The 16,839-nt window shown below is 38.1% G+C and overlaps 1 protein-coding gene across 2 annotated transcripts in view; it reads left to right on the top strand.

Moving 5' to 3' along the window:
• The first annotated feature begins 4,374 nt into the window (after positions 1-4,374).
• Positions 4,375-16,839, top strand: part of LOC580999 (glutamyl aminopeptidase) — a 31,796-nt gene continuing 19,331 nt past the window's right edge. Inside the window, exons 1-4 of one of the 2 annotated variants that reach the window (XM_030979942.1) lie at positions 4,375-5,017; positions 9,850-10,024; positions 10,887-10,983; positions 16,451-16,592. In XM_030979942.1, coding sequence (XP_030835802.1) covers positions 4,670-5,017; positions 9,850-10,024; positions 10,887-10,983; positions 16,451-16,592 — 762 coding nt within the window. In that variant the 5' untranslated portion in view covers positions 4,375-4,669. The remainder of the gene's footprint in view (positions 5,018-9,849; positions 10,025-10,886; positions 10,984-16,450; positions 16,593-16,839) is intronic. The other variant, XM_030979941.1, reaches the window with a different exon arrangement.

Here is a 16,839-nt window from a genome sequence, read left to right as displayed (position 1 = left end):
GGATGGACTCGGTCCGTTTCGAGTAGCTTTGGTAGTATGACAGGGATGTAAAATGGAATGTATTTTCTCTTATTAATATTATTTTGTTGTTCCATCTCTTGTCGGTCGCGTTGGTATAACCTGTGTGCAAGCTATGCTCTCTCTCTCTCTCTCTCTCTCTCTCTAGGATATATATATATTCTTCAATCCTTCCGTTCCCAGTTTAGTGGATTTGTTGTTTTCAATAAAAACGGTCTTAACAGCGAGTCTCTATAACCGTTAAGTTTCCTCATCAAGACAAGGTGAAAACAATAACTATTAATAGCATTCTGTTTTCAAAACCCTGATACTACTGATGAAGCTATCTCTAACTTTATAATCAACATTTATCCAGGTCGCATTCATCTAATTACTAGGGTTCACCAAATTCTTATCATTACAAAATAACGTGTATATCCTACAGAGGTCGTTCAGTAAATACATTATTTGAAATAGGTTATTTGCAGAAATATGCACATGCTTTCTTCATTAGCTAATAACATTCCAAAGGCTGAAAGTTGAAATTGTTTTCCCCAAAATGGGAAAGGAATTACATACCGTAAGCTAACATTTTGGATCTTTTTACTTTCTGGATCATGTCACGAGATGGCGCTACAGCAGTCATTCCTTGGGTAGGTCCAATACCATATTTATTTTAAATCCTATACAATTTTCTTTCTAATGGCGCGATACAAAACACAAGTCGTTTCCGACTATTTCATTCATTTAAAAAAAAACTGGTTTCTGACAGTCGCACAAAACTCTCAAATCTAACCAAACAGTGGCTTTTACAATCTCTGGCTTATCAGATCAATGGTTATTGAGCACATCAGGAGGTAATGTAATTAATTATTCCAGTGTAACATGGACTACAACACAACACAAAGGTAAAACACTCCATAGTGATGTTTTTATAACTCATTTTCACTCCTTGTTATTATTCGTACGAACGAACGAATTCCAGACTCCATGACCAGACTCCAGACTTGCATTAACTCCATCACATAGACCCCCCCCCCCATCATTCGTTCTCTTAATCACTCGCCCCCTTGCAATAATACTTTGTTCTTATTCATACTAATCGAAGATAATACATAGCAATGAGCAGCCAAAAGGCTCCAATTACAAGAAGATTAAGAAGAAGAAGAAACAGAAGATTTGTTTTCCTCGGTTGAACATGTACTTTGTACACATTTAAAAAAAAAGTTTTTGAGTTTCAGCCAGACAGAGCTAATTTAAAAGAAGTGGAAAGGTTGCCTATTTGCGTTCCATGGGGTAGTTGCTGTTTATGGTCCACTGAACTCTACACTACATAGTCTAGAGTTCAGTGTTATGAATACGTGTTATTGTGAATTTATTATCATTTAATAATACTCTTAATTCCCCTATCAAATTGTTTTACAGTAATTCGATAAAAGACGAATAAATAAAATGTTTACTCAAACTATATTATTTTCTTGGCTTGAAAGCACGACGTGTTCTATCACTCTAAAGAAATCATTAACAGTGAATGACGTGATAGATAGGTCGTAATTTTCTTCCATTTGTTTTGTCGAAATGTTTATTTAAAAAAAATAGATTGCGCAAGGGTCAACATCATCATTGCGTCATTGCTAAATTTGATGATAACAATAATGAACATAGAGCTGTGGTGAAAAGGCTACATTTATATGCCTGACTGTTATATGTATTACATTTTACTTTGTCTGTACACTGCAGCACATGTAGTATATTTTTTGATTGGGTAACTGGGTACTGGCGGCTTTGGCACTCACATTCTTGGATTGGATTGCTTTTGTCGGAAAAAAGTTTCGGCTGATTACATTTTTTTATATGTTTGCCTTCTTCTTTTTTAATTCATAACAGCACATCATCGAGATTCAAGATGCACTAGCTATACAACATGTACAATAAGCATCAAGGATGGATCTAGAGATAGTAGAAAGAGGAAGGGCCGTCCCCCTCCCCCAACCCGATTTTATGTCGCCTTCCACACCCCAATACACTCTCATTTCCAATAGACGTATGTTTAATAACTCAATATCTTAACAATTAAAGGGTATAGGGGCGTTAACTGCCCGGGTGCGGGGGAGGGGGTTGACATCGAGAGATGAGAGTAACATAAACTGTTGTTTATAACGGTGGCATAATTTGTTGAACTCCAATAAAATATTTATGGAATGATTTTGACAATGGTTTATTCCTAATAGATCTAGATAACAGTATACATTCTCAGATTTCATTGAATAATAATTTGCGAGTGTTTGTTTTGCGTGACTGCTAGAGCATGTGTGTGTGCTAATTTGCCTATAAACTAGGGGACCTACGTCCTTAAGTCATAACTTAAATTAATGAGGATCAATGCCTCACAAACGGGCACTAATATAGCACACTGACACGGTTTTGATCCTGGGGCCTCACAGTTACAATACAAGGCCATTGCTTTGCCACTGAATCATGACTGTACGCAGCGGGGGCTAGGGTAGGGGGCAATGACTCAGCGGTTGTGCATTGGTTTAGTAACTGGGAGGTACTGGGTTCGAAACCAATTCGATGCACTAGTGCCCTTTGGTCCGGGGGGGGGGGGGGGGCGCCTATTTTTTTTACACCACTGTTTAGCCATTTTCGCGAAAAAAATCCAAGAAGTGCTCTGGTGAAAGAGTCTAAGTCGTCAGCGCACTTACACTGTACTATATATGTGCAAGCACGTACACCCAGGGAAGGGAAGATGATAGAAAGGGGAAAACAAGGATAGTGGAGAGGATATGGAGAAGGGGAAAAAGGAAATACATATTGGAAATAGAAGAGGATAAGTCAAAGGAAGAACATAGAAATACATAATTGAAGAGCTAAGAGGATCATAGATCTAGACTATGGAAAAACAGGGAAATACATATAAAGAAGGAGAAACTTAATCTACCAGATGAAGAAATAGATGACGAAGGAGAAGAGGATATATTGAAGGAGAAACAAAGAAATACAAAAAACAAAAGAGAAGAGGTTAGAATGAAGGCGAACAAAAGAAATACATATCGAAGGAGAACTGGGGGATAGATTGAAGGAAAAACAAAGATATATGTAACGAAGGAGAAAAGGGATAGATTGAAGAAGAAAAAAAAAGAAATGCATGGCAAAAGAGAAAAGGATAGATTGAAGGAGAACACAGAAATACATAATGAAAGAGAAGAGAGGATAGATTTAACCCGAAACAAATAACGAGTAAAACTATGTAGACCCTACACATGTAAAGCTACAGCAATTATCCAACAAAACTGCGAAGGGTAATGCTAGACTCTGTCTCTAGTCGTTTGCACAGTATATTTGACTGAACAGAACAGTTGTGTAAAAAAAAAATATGCGCGTCCGGGGGAACGGGGGTGGGGGGGGGGGGGGAGTCACTTCCAGCACGACTGGCTACGCACCCGCGTCCAGAAAAGACGTCGAAATGGTGTCTTTTCCAGCTTTACGGTGCTGTCGACGTTTTACCGAAAGGGTTTGAAAATTACCCTTTTTTCGGAAAATAATGACCATTGGTTGTCGAATTGAAATAAGTGATTGCAATCACAGACCCATTTTACCGAATGGTCGTACGTTTTGAAATTTCTCTTTATAAAATAATTATTTGAAGCTCATAATTTGATTACAGTATAGCAACATGGAACCCCTTGCATCATGAACAAAACATGTTTGGTGAGTGTTTCAAATACGAGAACTAAGCGGCTCCAGTAAGAACTGGGTTAAAGATACTATGTCCCCTTTGCAGCTAACATCAAATTCTGTAGAACTTTGTAGGAATTATGAATATGTCATGTATGTCCTATCTGTGAAATTTAAACGTTAGCAGGGTCCTGGTATTCAAATTATGCAAGGCAACTTTCTATACTTCTCTGTCAGACACTATTGAGTGACTGACTGATATTTTTTTCTTTCAAAGAATTGGTGATAACATACATAAAATGTTATTAACGATATAAATGATTGCAAATCTGCAAATTGGTGAAATAAATTCTTGAACTCATACAATTATTTTTTATCTTACAATGTAAGAGTGTGCTTGAACAAACAAGTTTACCGCAAAATTGAAACACACATACTGCACATTCTGAATGTGTATAAAAAATGACGGTAAATGTTTTTTTTTTGTAGCGCCCTAATTATTATTCTACATACAAAATCCCTCAAGCAGGTTTTCAACTTCAACCAGTATTAAACAGGTTGTTTATTAACTATAATGGGCGTTCCTGTTCAATTACCGAAGAGTGAACTTTGTTCGGACTAATAATACCGATATCGCTTCATTCACTCATAATACTATTTGTTTTGCTCGCTACATACAAACTATTATGGAGGTCATAACTTTAACCCTCGTAACCCTTGCTACTGGGTAAATACATTATCTAAGTCACTAGTTCGTTGTTTGAGTACCCAGGTTGATGTCGTAAGGGCAGTGTTGCTAATCCTCCAGGGTTAACCGATAATAGGTAATGATCGTTACACCGGACGGCAACTGTCTGCTACTGTCTGCTCCTGATAGATGTACATATTATCTGTGTAGTCATTGTGCTAGGACGAGCAGGGCGCACAGGAGGAATTAGGGGAGATCGTCGTCGACTACATTTGTTGTTTTTTGTAACCTCAGATAGGAGACAAAATGGATGACCAAGAACCTAAAGGTGGTTATTATCTACGGAAAAGTCAGTTGATTGCTGGGGGTGTTTTGGCAGGATGTCTCTGCCTGATGGTCGGGCTGATGTGCGGACTCCTACCTCAGAGTGAGATCTGTGAGGCACCTCCCGTAGAAGGGGCAGCGGCGGCGGGGCCGGCGAGTGATACAGGAGTCGCTGGTGACACACCCAAAGACGATGTCGGACCTGGCGTGACCGTTGATCCCGAATGGTTCGAGTTACGACTACCGACCACTGTCAAACCGACTCATTATCATCTTCTGCTTCATCCCAATCTGACGACGAATTACTTCACCGGTGAAGTCCAGATCGAGGTGCGTCTTTTAATGAATTTAGTAGTAGTATCTTATATGGGCAGGCCATTAATTTACATTTGCCACTCCTTACCCAGGGGGTGTTTCACAAAGATCCTAAGTCGGACTTAACTCTAAGTTGGACTTACAAATTATGGAGAGACATTTGTAGCCTTAAAGATAAACTTTAGTACTGGTAATGCGATTGCATTGTGAAAGAAAAGGTGTGGAAAGGATCAGAAACAGTTGATCATGTAGCATGTAAGTATTGGTGTGCACTGCAAGGTTCTGGAGTCATCAAAATCATAATAAATTTGACCGAGTCTTGGTAAAGTAACAAGCACTCACATAGAAAGCTATATATGGGACAACACACATGGTGTCGGGGCTAGTACTACCTTGATTTCCTTGTCTTTCTATGCTCATTACTCAGCCAGTATACATTTTCTTCCAAAATTGTTTGGCACATGTCATTTATTTGTAATCTTGAACATTCAGTGTAAGTTTCGTTTGATTCTGTGAGAATTTTTTTTTTTTTTTACCAGTACTGGAGTTTATCTTTAAAATATAACATATCCAAAAGTGAAAATTGAAGTATTTTAGACTTTTATAAATTCCACATCAAGAACATGAAACCTCCTTGATAATAGAAAATCTGAATGATTTGAATCAACATTTTATGCCTTTTGAAATAAATTTTACAAAAAGTTACCTAGATGCTAACGGCTTTCCATAATTGTTAAGTCCAACTTACAGATAAGTTCAACTAAGGATCTTTGTGAAACTCCCCCCAGGTGTGGTAAATGCGTACACGGAAGTAAGACATTCATTAAACGCTTATATAGCCAGCCAAAAACCAGGTATTATGATCTAGGGCCATCACGAAGAACAGTACTGATACTGATGAGGCTATCATGGGTAAACAAGACATATCATTATTATTATTATAAGAAATTATCATTCTCATTAGGCTTTTTATTTTTTATCATTTTAAGTTTACTTTTCTAAATGAAATGGCAATATTAAGCCCCCGTTTCATGGTAGTTGTAGCTAAAGTAGGTTAAATAAGATTTTATAAATATGAGCCCTGATGTCTTCAATTCGAAACGTTTTGATGTTTTTAAAGTAACTTAGTAAAAGTGAATTACAACAACACACGTACCCTAAACACTTGACGAACTGGAACCGTACATTCATGTCTTAAGCATACCAGATAGATCCTTATTCATTGTCTCCCCTGAAAGGAAATTTGAAAAGGAAGAAATAATTAAACGTGTTCCTTCTCCTTACGAATCATCATTGTTTGCTCATTCTCAAATTAACACGCAATCGTGGACTTCTACTCCTACTGGTAGTATATATACATGTACATCCATCGCGAGTTTTTTTTTGGGGGGGGGGGGGGGAGGGGGAGGGGGGGTGTAAATTACTACGGTGGAACCCCCTTCCACTTACATACTGAGAAGGGGAGGAGAAGATTTGTCAAAAATGGTTCCCGTTTGTCATTATAATTTGGGGAAAATAGGAAGCTCATTGACGGCCAATTGCTCACAATATGAGGGCTTTTGACTTGATACAATGGTAGAATTGTTACTCTGAAACAAACAAAAACGAAACAACAACAACTGCATACAAAGAAAATAAATAATTCAAATTTTGCATTCTTTTCCTATACGAAATTACCTTTGCAAAACCGAGCTCTTTACATGTTTAGTGTTCAGCGCTTCAGCATTGCATCCTCAGGAGATTCCATACGCACTTTCTTAGGTATTATTAAGAGTGAAATTTGGATTATACTCCTTTGTGTAGCCTGTTGCAGTAAGTAGGTAACAAACTCTTTACTTAAATGTTCTTTTCCCCTTCTTCCCCTTTGTTTCACTGTCTACCCCCTCTTCGCCTTCCCCTTTCCTTCCTTCTCAAGCCTACATTTGTATGTGCATAATTTGATTTTCACCTTCTTCCTTCTTTAATAATGCTCTTCAAATCATTTATGTCATATTATACACTTTATTTTACTTGCGTAGTACGAACTATGGAAGAAGACAAAAATGTTACTTTGAACTGAATTGAATAAAATGATTTCTTTGGTGGATGTCTAATGTTAATTTCCTTCGAATTATTGAGTTTGGATGAAGAACAATTGATTCTTATTCATGCCACTTCCATTAATTTAACTGGCCCCCAAGACAATTTACAATTCATCTTGAGAACTGCCAAGATAGTCTGTCGAGTAATTCTCCAGTTGAAGACGTGTCATGTCCGCATATTCAGATCAAAAGACAGGGGCCAAGAGAGGGAGAGAGAGAAAGAGATCACGAACAGTATGACAATAATTATTATTTTACTCTAAACTTTAAAAAACAAAATAACTTTCCAGCACGGCTATGTCCTTTATCCCTTAAAATCCCACCTGAAGACCAATAAATGTTTATGTTTCCCTAACGTTATTTCCTAATTTCCCTTTACGAGCCTCCATAATGTCCTAATTTATTGAAATTAATGAATTTCCTACGAATCTAGGCCCGTAGTTACAGTGAACCAGTGTGTAGAACTCTGTATGCATTAAAGGCTTATCACTGGAGTGATTCAGACGTGTGTGGGTTATAGGTATATGAATCATAGCGATGATGAAACCTTGAATATATTACCTAAACTCACATTCTCACTCACTAAAAGTGTGCACATTATAGAGCAGGATGTTTGTTAATCTAGTTGAATTCCCGGTGTTACAATCAAATGCATGTAGATTATGTAAATACAGTTGTGTTTACCACGTTCTTGCAGGCTACATTATTATGCGTATAATACAAGGAAAAAATCATAACATGCATAAAATGGACGACTTGACACATTAGTACGTAGATGATGCTAATCTTCATCGTGTAAATCCACACTGTCCTACTTGTAGCTATATTGCTCCCTCTATATAGAAAACAATGCCTAAGCGGTGCCCGTTGGTCCCCCATGATCCTCTTTTTCTTATGTTAATTGAGAGCTGAGTTGATGAGATAGCCACCTGTCAGTTACCTTGCTGGGTGGTCTAATTCCTAGTACAGACGGGCTTTAAGAGCAACTGTAGTACTTAAACCATACAAATAAACCTACACTGCTTCAGACTGGTTGATAATGACGATATATCATGATCATGAAATAGCTCATACCCCATGCATGAACATAATTAACTCAGTAGAAAATGATCCGAGAGCAAAATTGCTTCATCTTAGACTATATTTGACCCCGTTTGAGGGCAACAAATATTGTTTCTAAACTTTTTCATCTCCTGCCGTGAGTACTTTCATTTGATATGGGGTCAAGATGAGCGAATGCCAAATCTAAAAATTTGAGTCGGTTGGGGGTGATTCTGTCATTTCATATTTGTGTTTCAATCTAAGGGAAACATCTGGCATGACCGAGGAAGGCAGAGTCTTAGTTTTTAGAACTTTGTTTGGGTAACATCATGTAACGATATCTTCTAAATTACTGCGATCACATGCGATCAGACTGCGGCATTTTAATTTCAGATACTTTGGGTATCTTTATTCCGCGTGGTGGCAAATCTGTCAGTGACACTAGAAAAGAAATGATTTAGTTACGCCCCTGGTATGATAAAATACTAGCCCGCGACCACTGACCCCCGTGAAGTATAAATAATCTGCCAAAAACAATGATAAACGTCGCAAATATTGTCTTTAGGGCAAATATTTTATAGTTAAAGGTCGGTTTTAGGAATGGTAGGAAGAGTCATAAAAGAGGTTTCTGAGGGAAGAATTCACCTGAAAACTCGCAGTGTTTGAGTTGGGCAGTCGATGTCAACTATGGACCTGTTTCATAACATCAGAAACAACTGCCGCAGATCTATGACAAAGCATAGCCGATCAAAATTGATGTAAACATTTCAGTAGCTTATATAAATTATGTTATCTTGCTATTTATAACAAGTTTTATGAAACAAAAGCCAGGAGTCATGACAATTTTTTTCTTAATCTAACGAGATTGCCACGAGACCGTCAACAGACCAAACTGACATTGCACCGAATGGCAAATCAGCGGTTTGTTTACAGTTACGGTTTGGTGTCGCTTTGGCAGTGTGAGTGAGGTATTTGGTTTGTTGTCAGGAATTTGCATCTAAGAAAGTTCTTAAGATTGTGATAGCAATCCTGCAAATGGTATAAACTGATTATTGGAGCTATGAAGCAAAATAGATCTAAATTTGTTTGCAAAATAACTAAGGGGAAACAAACAAACATTATGCAAAAATTGTTTTAAAAAAAAAAGGGGTGAAGCATGTACATGGTTCTATGCGGAAGATGCTAATTGGACTAGCGCCGGGGGGGGGGGGGGGGTAGACATATTTGGTTTGGACGGGGATGTGCCGCTAAAGCCTCGATACCCCTACCCATTTGTATGGGTCGTTTGGGGGGATTTTTCTCGAAGTAAAGCCAATTTTTCGCAATTTTGGAAATTTTGAAAAACGGCCCATGTTAAGGGACATTTTTGTTAAAAATGGGACCCATGTCAAAGGATTTGTTTTGACAAAGTGACCCATTAGAGCGGCACATCCCCGTAAGTCGTTATATGTGAGTACTCCCCCCCCCCCCCCCCCCCGGGGGGGGGGGGGTCTAGCGGTATGGTATCGTCAATGGTACACGCTTCTCCGAATCTTCGCTAGAATTGACTGACGGACCTCGGTTCGAAGTCGAGTCACGTCTTTCGGAGTGTGACGTCACAGGTCGGTCCCAAAACGCATGTAATCACATCTGCTTGATACACATCTGTAAAAACCCAGTTACGCTAAATTACTCATACATTGTAGCTCCAAAATATTAATATATATGTCCTCATCCTACCTTTAGATCACAGTAACCGCCGCCGTAATGTATCCTCGTCTTCACATCAAAGCTATGGACATCATGGATGGTTCAGTTAGTATCACAGACATGGATAACAATGATCAACAAATCAAGGATATCTTTCAATACGTCCCAAACGAGTTCCTTGTTATGGAGATGGTGAACGGGCTACAGCCAGGTAATTCATTCATATTGGAGTCCATCGTAATAGGAGAGAAGAATTTGTGTTATGGCATGAGAAGCAAAAAAATGAATGTTTTTTTAGAAATGATAAAAGCGAGAGAGAGGGAGAGGTAGAGGGAGCGGGTGAAAGAGTGAAAGAGAAAGAAAGAGAGAGAGAGAGATGGTCAGAGAAAGAGAGAGAGAGAGAGAGAGAGAGAGAGAGAGAGAGAGAAAAAAAAAAGTGTGTGTGTTTGTTTTTGGTTGTGTGACAGGGAAAAGTCATATGAAAATAAATGAATATTAGAAGAAGAAAAAAAAGTAGAAGGATATCGGATGGAAAATGAGGTGTAACAGGCTGACAAGGTAAACGGCAACATATGGTGACGGGGAGGATGAGGGGAGGAGGAGGGAGAAAAGACAGAGGAGGACACAGAAGGACATAGGAGTTATAACCCTTGTCCGCTAATTAGAAATGTTTTTGTTTGTTGTGTTAACCTGTGGGCAAATATGGTCCGATGTCTGACCTGGGGAGTGTTTCACAAAGACTAACCTCGACTTTAAGTTGGACTTAACTATGGCTGGCCATTCGTGCCACTGGTCGCTCTCACCATTGGTCTCTCAATTATTATCTTTCGATAATATTTTTTCCTTCAGGTAATGAACTATCAAAAAAGGTAAATTCTGTAGATTTATGACCACGATTTGTACGTCCCTTGAGAAGCCAATGCCAGGAGTGGTGATAGCAACCAGTGGCATGAATGGCCTGTCATAGTTAAGCCTAACTTAAAGTCGATCTTAGTCTTTGAGAAACATTCCCCTGATCTTTTCCTTTCATCTGTACATTTATGACTAAAACTTTATCATTCTTTCTTTTATAGGTGACTATATGCTCAACATTGGGTTTGGTGGATGGCTAAATGAAACCATTGTTGGCTTCTACAAGAGTGTGTACCAAGATGCAAATGGAAACGACAAGTAATAATCTCCTTTTTACCCGCCTTCGTCTTTCTCCTGCTCATTGACGCAAATACTGCATACAGTTCGTAGGGAAGGAAACGGTTGCACTTTTCTTGAATACAACATGATTAAAACTGTACACTTTACAAAAATTGAGACGTTCTTAATTCACAAAACGTAAACATGATGTAATATCCTGTGTATCTCTGCGCTCCGTGAATATAATACACGCTATTGCATCGCTTTACTTTTGGGTTTACTTGTTGTGTGGAAGCTCAAGAGGTAATTTTAGTTGTAATATCCCACGAAGTTTAAAAAGGTCAAAAATTGTAGCTCAAATGGTGCAATAGCAGCACCTCCTCTTACCATCAAAATACAAATGTGCACACTAGAAAAAAGCCTAACCATGAAGGGTGCAGCTAAAACTAAATAGGTGCAAATCTGGACCTTTAAGAGGGAGGGGGAGGGGGTGTTAGAGCTCATTTATAAGGGTTTAATAAGCGACCTCGGGGATGCTGCTATCAAATTTGATCCTTTAATATTTGTTAGCGTAAATTTCGGAAAGGAAATCTAGGAACTATTAGTTCTAACTTCATTTTCTTTCACTCCACAATCTGATCTGTACAGTCAGGTCGATAAATCTGCTCATATTATTTGTTAATAGAGGTGTGAAGGAAGCAAATGTAGGAACTTTTATCTTAACTTCATTTTCTGTAACTTTGCACTTTGATCTGTATAGTCAGGTGGACAAATGTGTCCAATTATTCTTTGCTAGAACGTGTATGAGGAGTTTAGAAATCAAGTTTAGTGTTTTATAAGGAAGATGACCCAAGTCAATTCCAAAGGTTATATTGGGTTAAGGTGGCATGTCGCCAATCGGGCAAAGCTGTTACATATTGTATAAAGTTCCACCCCAATGGGTATCCATGTAGAAGGAATCATAGCCGACTAGAGGTCCTTTAGAGGTCCATCTATTTCCGAGCGTCCTTTATCCAGTCAATATGGACATCATATTATACAGAGCCTAAAATACGAAGTGAATAAAGCGCCTCTAAATGGCCCCATTCCCATTTGCAGGCCCAACAAATGAAAATGTTAAAATTAATGCCGTTGGAATTTAACCTTTTCATTTAGTGGGCCTGCAAATGGGATATACATGTAGTACCGGCCTTTAGATAATACTAATTTAAAACTTCCCTCTAAACGGAAGGGCTTGTAAATGTCTATTTGAGGGAACATAACAACGTTAGTTGTCGAATCGACTTTAGGGATTGCTGTCCTTTTATTAAATAGTCTGATTTGCAGACCCTTGTACCGAATGGTCGTACGCTTTGTGCCGCGCATAGATTCAATCAGTTTGATTTTGGCCATTACAAGAAGTGGGTTATTGATGGAGACAAAATTGATCATGTACCCTTTACAGCTCATTGTATGTATGTTATCACCAAATAAAAAAGAAGTCAGCCAGTCACTCAATAGTGTATGACAGTGAAGTCTAGAACGTAAACGGGTTACCTTGCATAATTTGAATAGTAGGACAATGCTAACGTTTAAATTTCACAGATAGGACATACGTGACATATTCATAATTCCTGCAAAGTTCTACATACTTTGATGTTGGCTGCAAAAGGGATTATGACCTTCACAATGTAGTAAGTGATCTATACATAGACCCATGAATTGAATTTTTTATACTGCAGTCTTCATTACGAATTACGAATTGCATCATGCAGGAAAGTAATGAAACCTTGCCACAGTCATGATGTGTGGGCTTTGATCTCCGAACCTTGTAATCCACTGTCCTGTGACATACCCACACGACCATCTCTAGTTCTTTACTCAGATACAATTATTGAGTAAACAAGTTGGTATGCCGGTGCCGTTGGTAAGGCATTAATTCTTAGTACCAAGTCCCTCGGAGAGGACTTAAAGCCGTCGGTCCCCTGATTGCTAAACGTAGATGCATACACACGCTTTCTTATAACAGCCAGGTAAACACAAAACTATCAAACCACTAATTGCTGAAAAATACATTAACTAATGAGTCATTAGGTACAACGTAATCCCTTTCCAAAATCTGTTAAAAACCAGAAGGGCTTTTGTAACTCGTATACCTTTTGACTCTATCAGACTTGCATATTGTTATGAAGTTTCATCATTATTATTATCCATTAGATTCCAAAGTCAAGACCTCATAATGCATTGTTATTACATATCTCCCTCTTCTCGCTCGGAGTATATTTGTGTTATAATGTGTAGAAAATAGCTGTGCCAGGTACCCCTATCAGCAATTAGGCATAAAAGATCCGTGAGTCAATATAACTTAAGATTCAGTTAATCATAGATAAAGTTAAAGGGTACTCGTGCCTATTTAAGTTTTTTCGAGTGCTTTTGGCTTTCTGACCATAATGAAAAACTCTAAAATATAAAATAGTAATAATTAAATCCCAGAATTAAAGAAAGGAAAACAAATCAGATATGAAATAAATGTATACATAAGTATAAAGAAAAGAGTTGAATATGCGCTTCTGTATTAATTTACTAGTGCAAAGGAGTCGATTTACACTCTTAAACAAAAAATTGTTTAAGGGGATTTACATATGGATCGCTTCGTTTTGGAATTGAAACCCACTCCGAATAGAAGGGGAGGTTAAATTACTCTTTTGAGGGTACATTACACGGCTTTTAGCGCGGATTTTCACTCTTTGTACATGCATATGGTAGGCCTCTTCAATGACCTGGAGTCACGTTGGAAATTTATGATATAATCGGAAGCATTCTAGTTCCATCATCATTTCTTTGGAGCAATAACAAGAATATATAATCCTGCTTTATATTCGTGATTTAACGCCTCTTCGATAAAGATATGTGATTAACTTTGATGGCATACGTTTAATGGTTACCCACAAGAGATAAGCCCAACAAATAAACTGATAGCGAAGAGAGGGCTGACAATAGTATCTTAAGTGTCTATTTGCTCATTGGATACGGTACTTCGTGGTCTTATGACTCTAGCACCACTTCAGACGACCAGTTCAAGAACACTTATCATGTGATACTAGACAACATTTATCACATTTGTGTTACACCCTTTATTTCTTATTTTGAAATCCCCAAATATATAAGAAGATATTAATAGTGATTACCTTCTTCAAAATTCTGATACTATTTCCAAGCGATTATGATGAAGATAATTTGTTTAAAAGGTAAATTCATATGATTGGGGCATCGCCCATGAAGCCAAGGAAGTCGGTCTAGCGAACCTTTTTGAAAATTCGTCAAAAGGCCGACGACACCGACAACTCTTTAAAGCGCTCGGTCTCAAAGGCTGTCAGACTTAAGTCGGTCTCGAAGGCTTCCGGTCAGGTAGGATGTCCAGAACGTGGCAATCTGAAAATATAATTGTCTGATTATTTATTTTTACAACATTTTTGACAAACCTTTCGGGAATTCATGCCCGATATCTCCATTTAAAATGCATCGTGATAACAAAGTATTATCCATGTTTAGACATGTTGGAGATGATCTGTTCCCTTAATACACTTTTATCATTGGCTTGATAAGAGTAGAAGATATACCTCAAGCATCTCAAAATTTTCTAATAACCTTGAATTTGAAACTCATATCAAATTGCTCAAAATCTTCTCTTCCGATATTCATGTACCTACGATTGCTTATCTTCCCGGTGAATAAAAAGTGCTATATTTGCCGATCTCACCGTGTCTTTTAATTTCGTGTCTTTTATGAAGCCCCCCCCCCCCCCTCCTTAAAAAAAGTTACTTGCTCGAATCAGTCATTTCAGAGTGAACCCGAAGATTATGGATACTATTTGAACGAACTTTGAGTAAATTTCAATAGAAGAACCAAGTTTCAGTTGTATAAAAGATTTTTTAGTACACAAAGAAAGGGCTCTATTTGTAGATCTGCCATTTATATGCTCGCGTGATCATGCCAGCACAAGCGTGTCAAACAGATCGTTTCTTAAAAACAACAATTCTCAGCTGGACCTTGTGGACCCCATGTCCATAGTTCCGCCATTTGTAGATTTTGATCAGAGTCATCGATTGTAGTTATTGATTGGTAACCAAATATCTTTCCCCTGATATAAAAAAAATTACTCCATGCAAACAGAACAATGATAAGCCAATACCTCCTGTTGAACCACTACGCTTGGACTTGTGGATAAATCAATATGTATATGATCTTCTTCGTATTCAGCTAAGTAATTGGAATCGTCGACGAACCCTGCATTTAAATTCACTAATTACATCACGAGATGAAGCGTGTGGAACTTAAATGAAAACGTATACTGCTTATAATAACTATTGTATTGAGCCTTCTATACTAAGAGGTGATTCCGATGACACCAACATAGACTAAAGATATCATTGTACTAGAATATTAATTATAATATGCAGCATACATATCATTTATAAACCGGCTAACAAAACTGTCCCATGAAAACCATTCATATACAAAACAAATTTCTCCTCCAATTTGAAAACTGAAGCAATAGGTCTGTAAAATAAATAAGAGGGAATGACTTGAGATATATTTTACGGCTTAAGTTACCACCTAACAGCATTTGTAGTTTATATCCTCTTTAAAAGAACTTTTTGTTACTCCATTCTGCCAGTCGCTCATTTATTTCTGTTTACATATATCACCCTTATCCTCTTTCTTCCTTTATACTTACTTCATGATAATCATAATTCACCTGTGTCCATATTCTGTCTGTCATTCCGTTAACCCTTTACGTACCACCAAGTTCGTTCATAAATTATCGTTTCTTAAATTTCAGTAGTTGATACTGGATTTTAATAATATAATAATAATAATAATAATAATAATAACGTTTTATTTACCCAGGGTAGCCACTTCAGTTATGAAACTGCTCTTCCAGCGGGCCCTGCATAACATAATATGTTATTACTACCCTTCTCCAATCTAATATGCTGAGCACCTAGCTAGAAGGCAGACAGTCCCATTGTTATAAGTCTTTGGCATGACTCGACCGGGGTTCGAACCCACGACCTCCCGTTCATGAGACGGGCGCTCTAACCACTGAGCCACCAATCAGGCTTCTTCTGTTAGAAAACTTTAAAATGGAGGATTTCTTTTTAATTCAGGGAGGAAAATGCAGCCGATCTGACTCTAATTAAAATGTAAAACACTACCATCTCTGAGAGGATTTGCCGCCCATGGCATGCTGAGGGTTAACACATGAATATACTAATATTTTCCCTGTACCAAATTCACACACATCCAGTCAATTCAGCTGACTCTTCTGTTTGCCCAGAGGTTCATCTAACTGAGTTAATGTGCAGATGAGATAAAAAGCAGGCTTTGTTCTGAAGTTGTATTACTCCTGTCATATCCCTTTTGTAAAGGTGTTCTGTCGTAGTTATGACCTAGGCCTATATGTTTTCCTCTTAATTTTTTTAATTTTTGAAATCCTCTATGATAATTTTATTCCGATCTCTAGAGCCATCGCGACCAGTAAGTTCCAGCCGACAGACGCCCGTAGAGCTTTCCCATGTTTCGATGAGCCGGCTTTCAAAGCTAATTACACAACCTCCCTGGTTCACCCTGCTGATTACATCGCACTCTCTAATATGGATGTCAGGGTATGTGGTTAATCATTGGCGTAACGTAGATACGGCAATTGGGGGGGGGGGGGGAGTGGTAATGTCATGGGGGATGAATTATGAATAAACAACGCCACCGATTTGGGAAAGGAACAGAGGGGGGGGTCGTATCTTTCTCATTTCATGATGATTTTCCCCCCTCTCTCTCTCCCTATACTCTCTGCTGTTCCCCCCCCCCCTTTACGCTATTTGATTTTGAGGGCAAGTATCCCCATACACTTTACCC

Source organism: Strongylocentrotus purpuratus, unplaced genomic scaffold (assembly GCF_000002235.5).
Source record: "Strongylocentrotus purpuratus isolate Spur 01 unplaced genomic scaffold, Spur_5.0 spur5_scaffold_10, whole genome shotgun sequence".
NCBI lineage: Eukaryota > Metazoa > Echinodermata > Echinoidea > Camarodonta > Strongylocentrotidae > Strongylocentrotus > Strongylocentrotus purpuratus.
The sequence above is the reverse complement of the archived record's forward strand: the minus strand, read 5'-3'. Positions and strand labels throughout refer to the sequence as shown.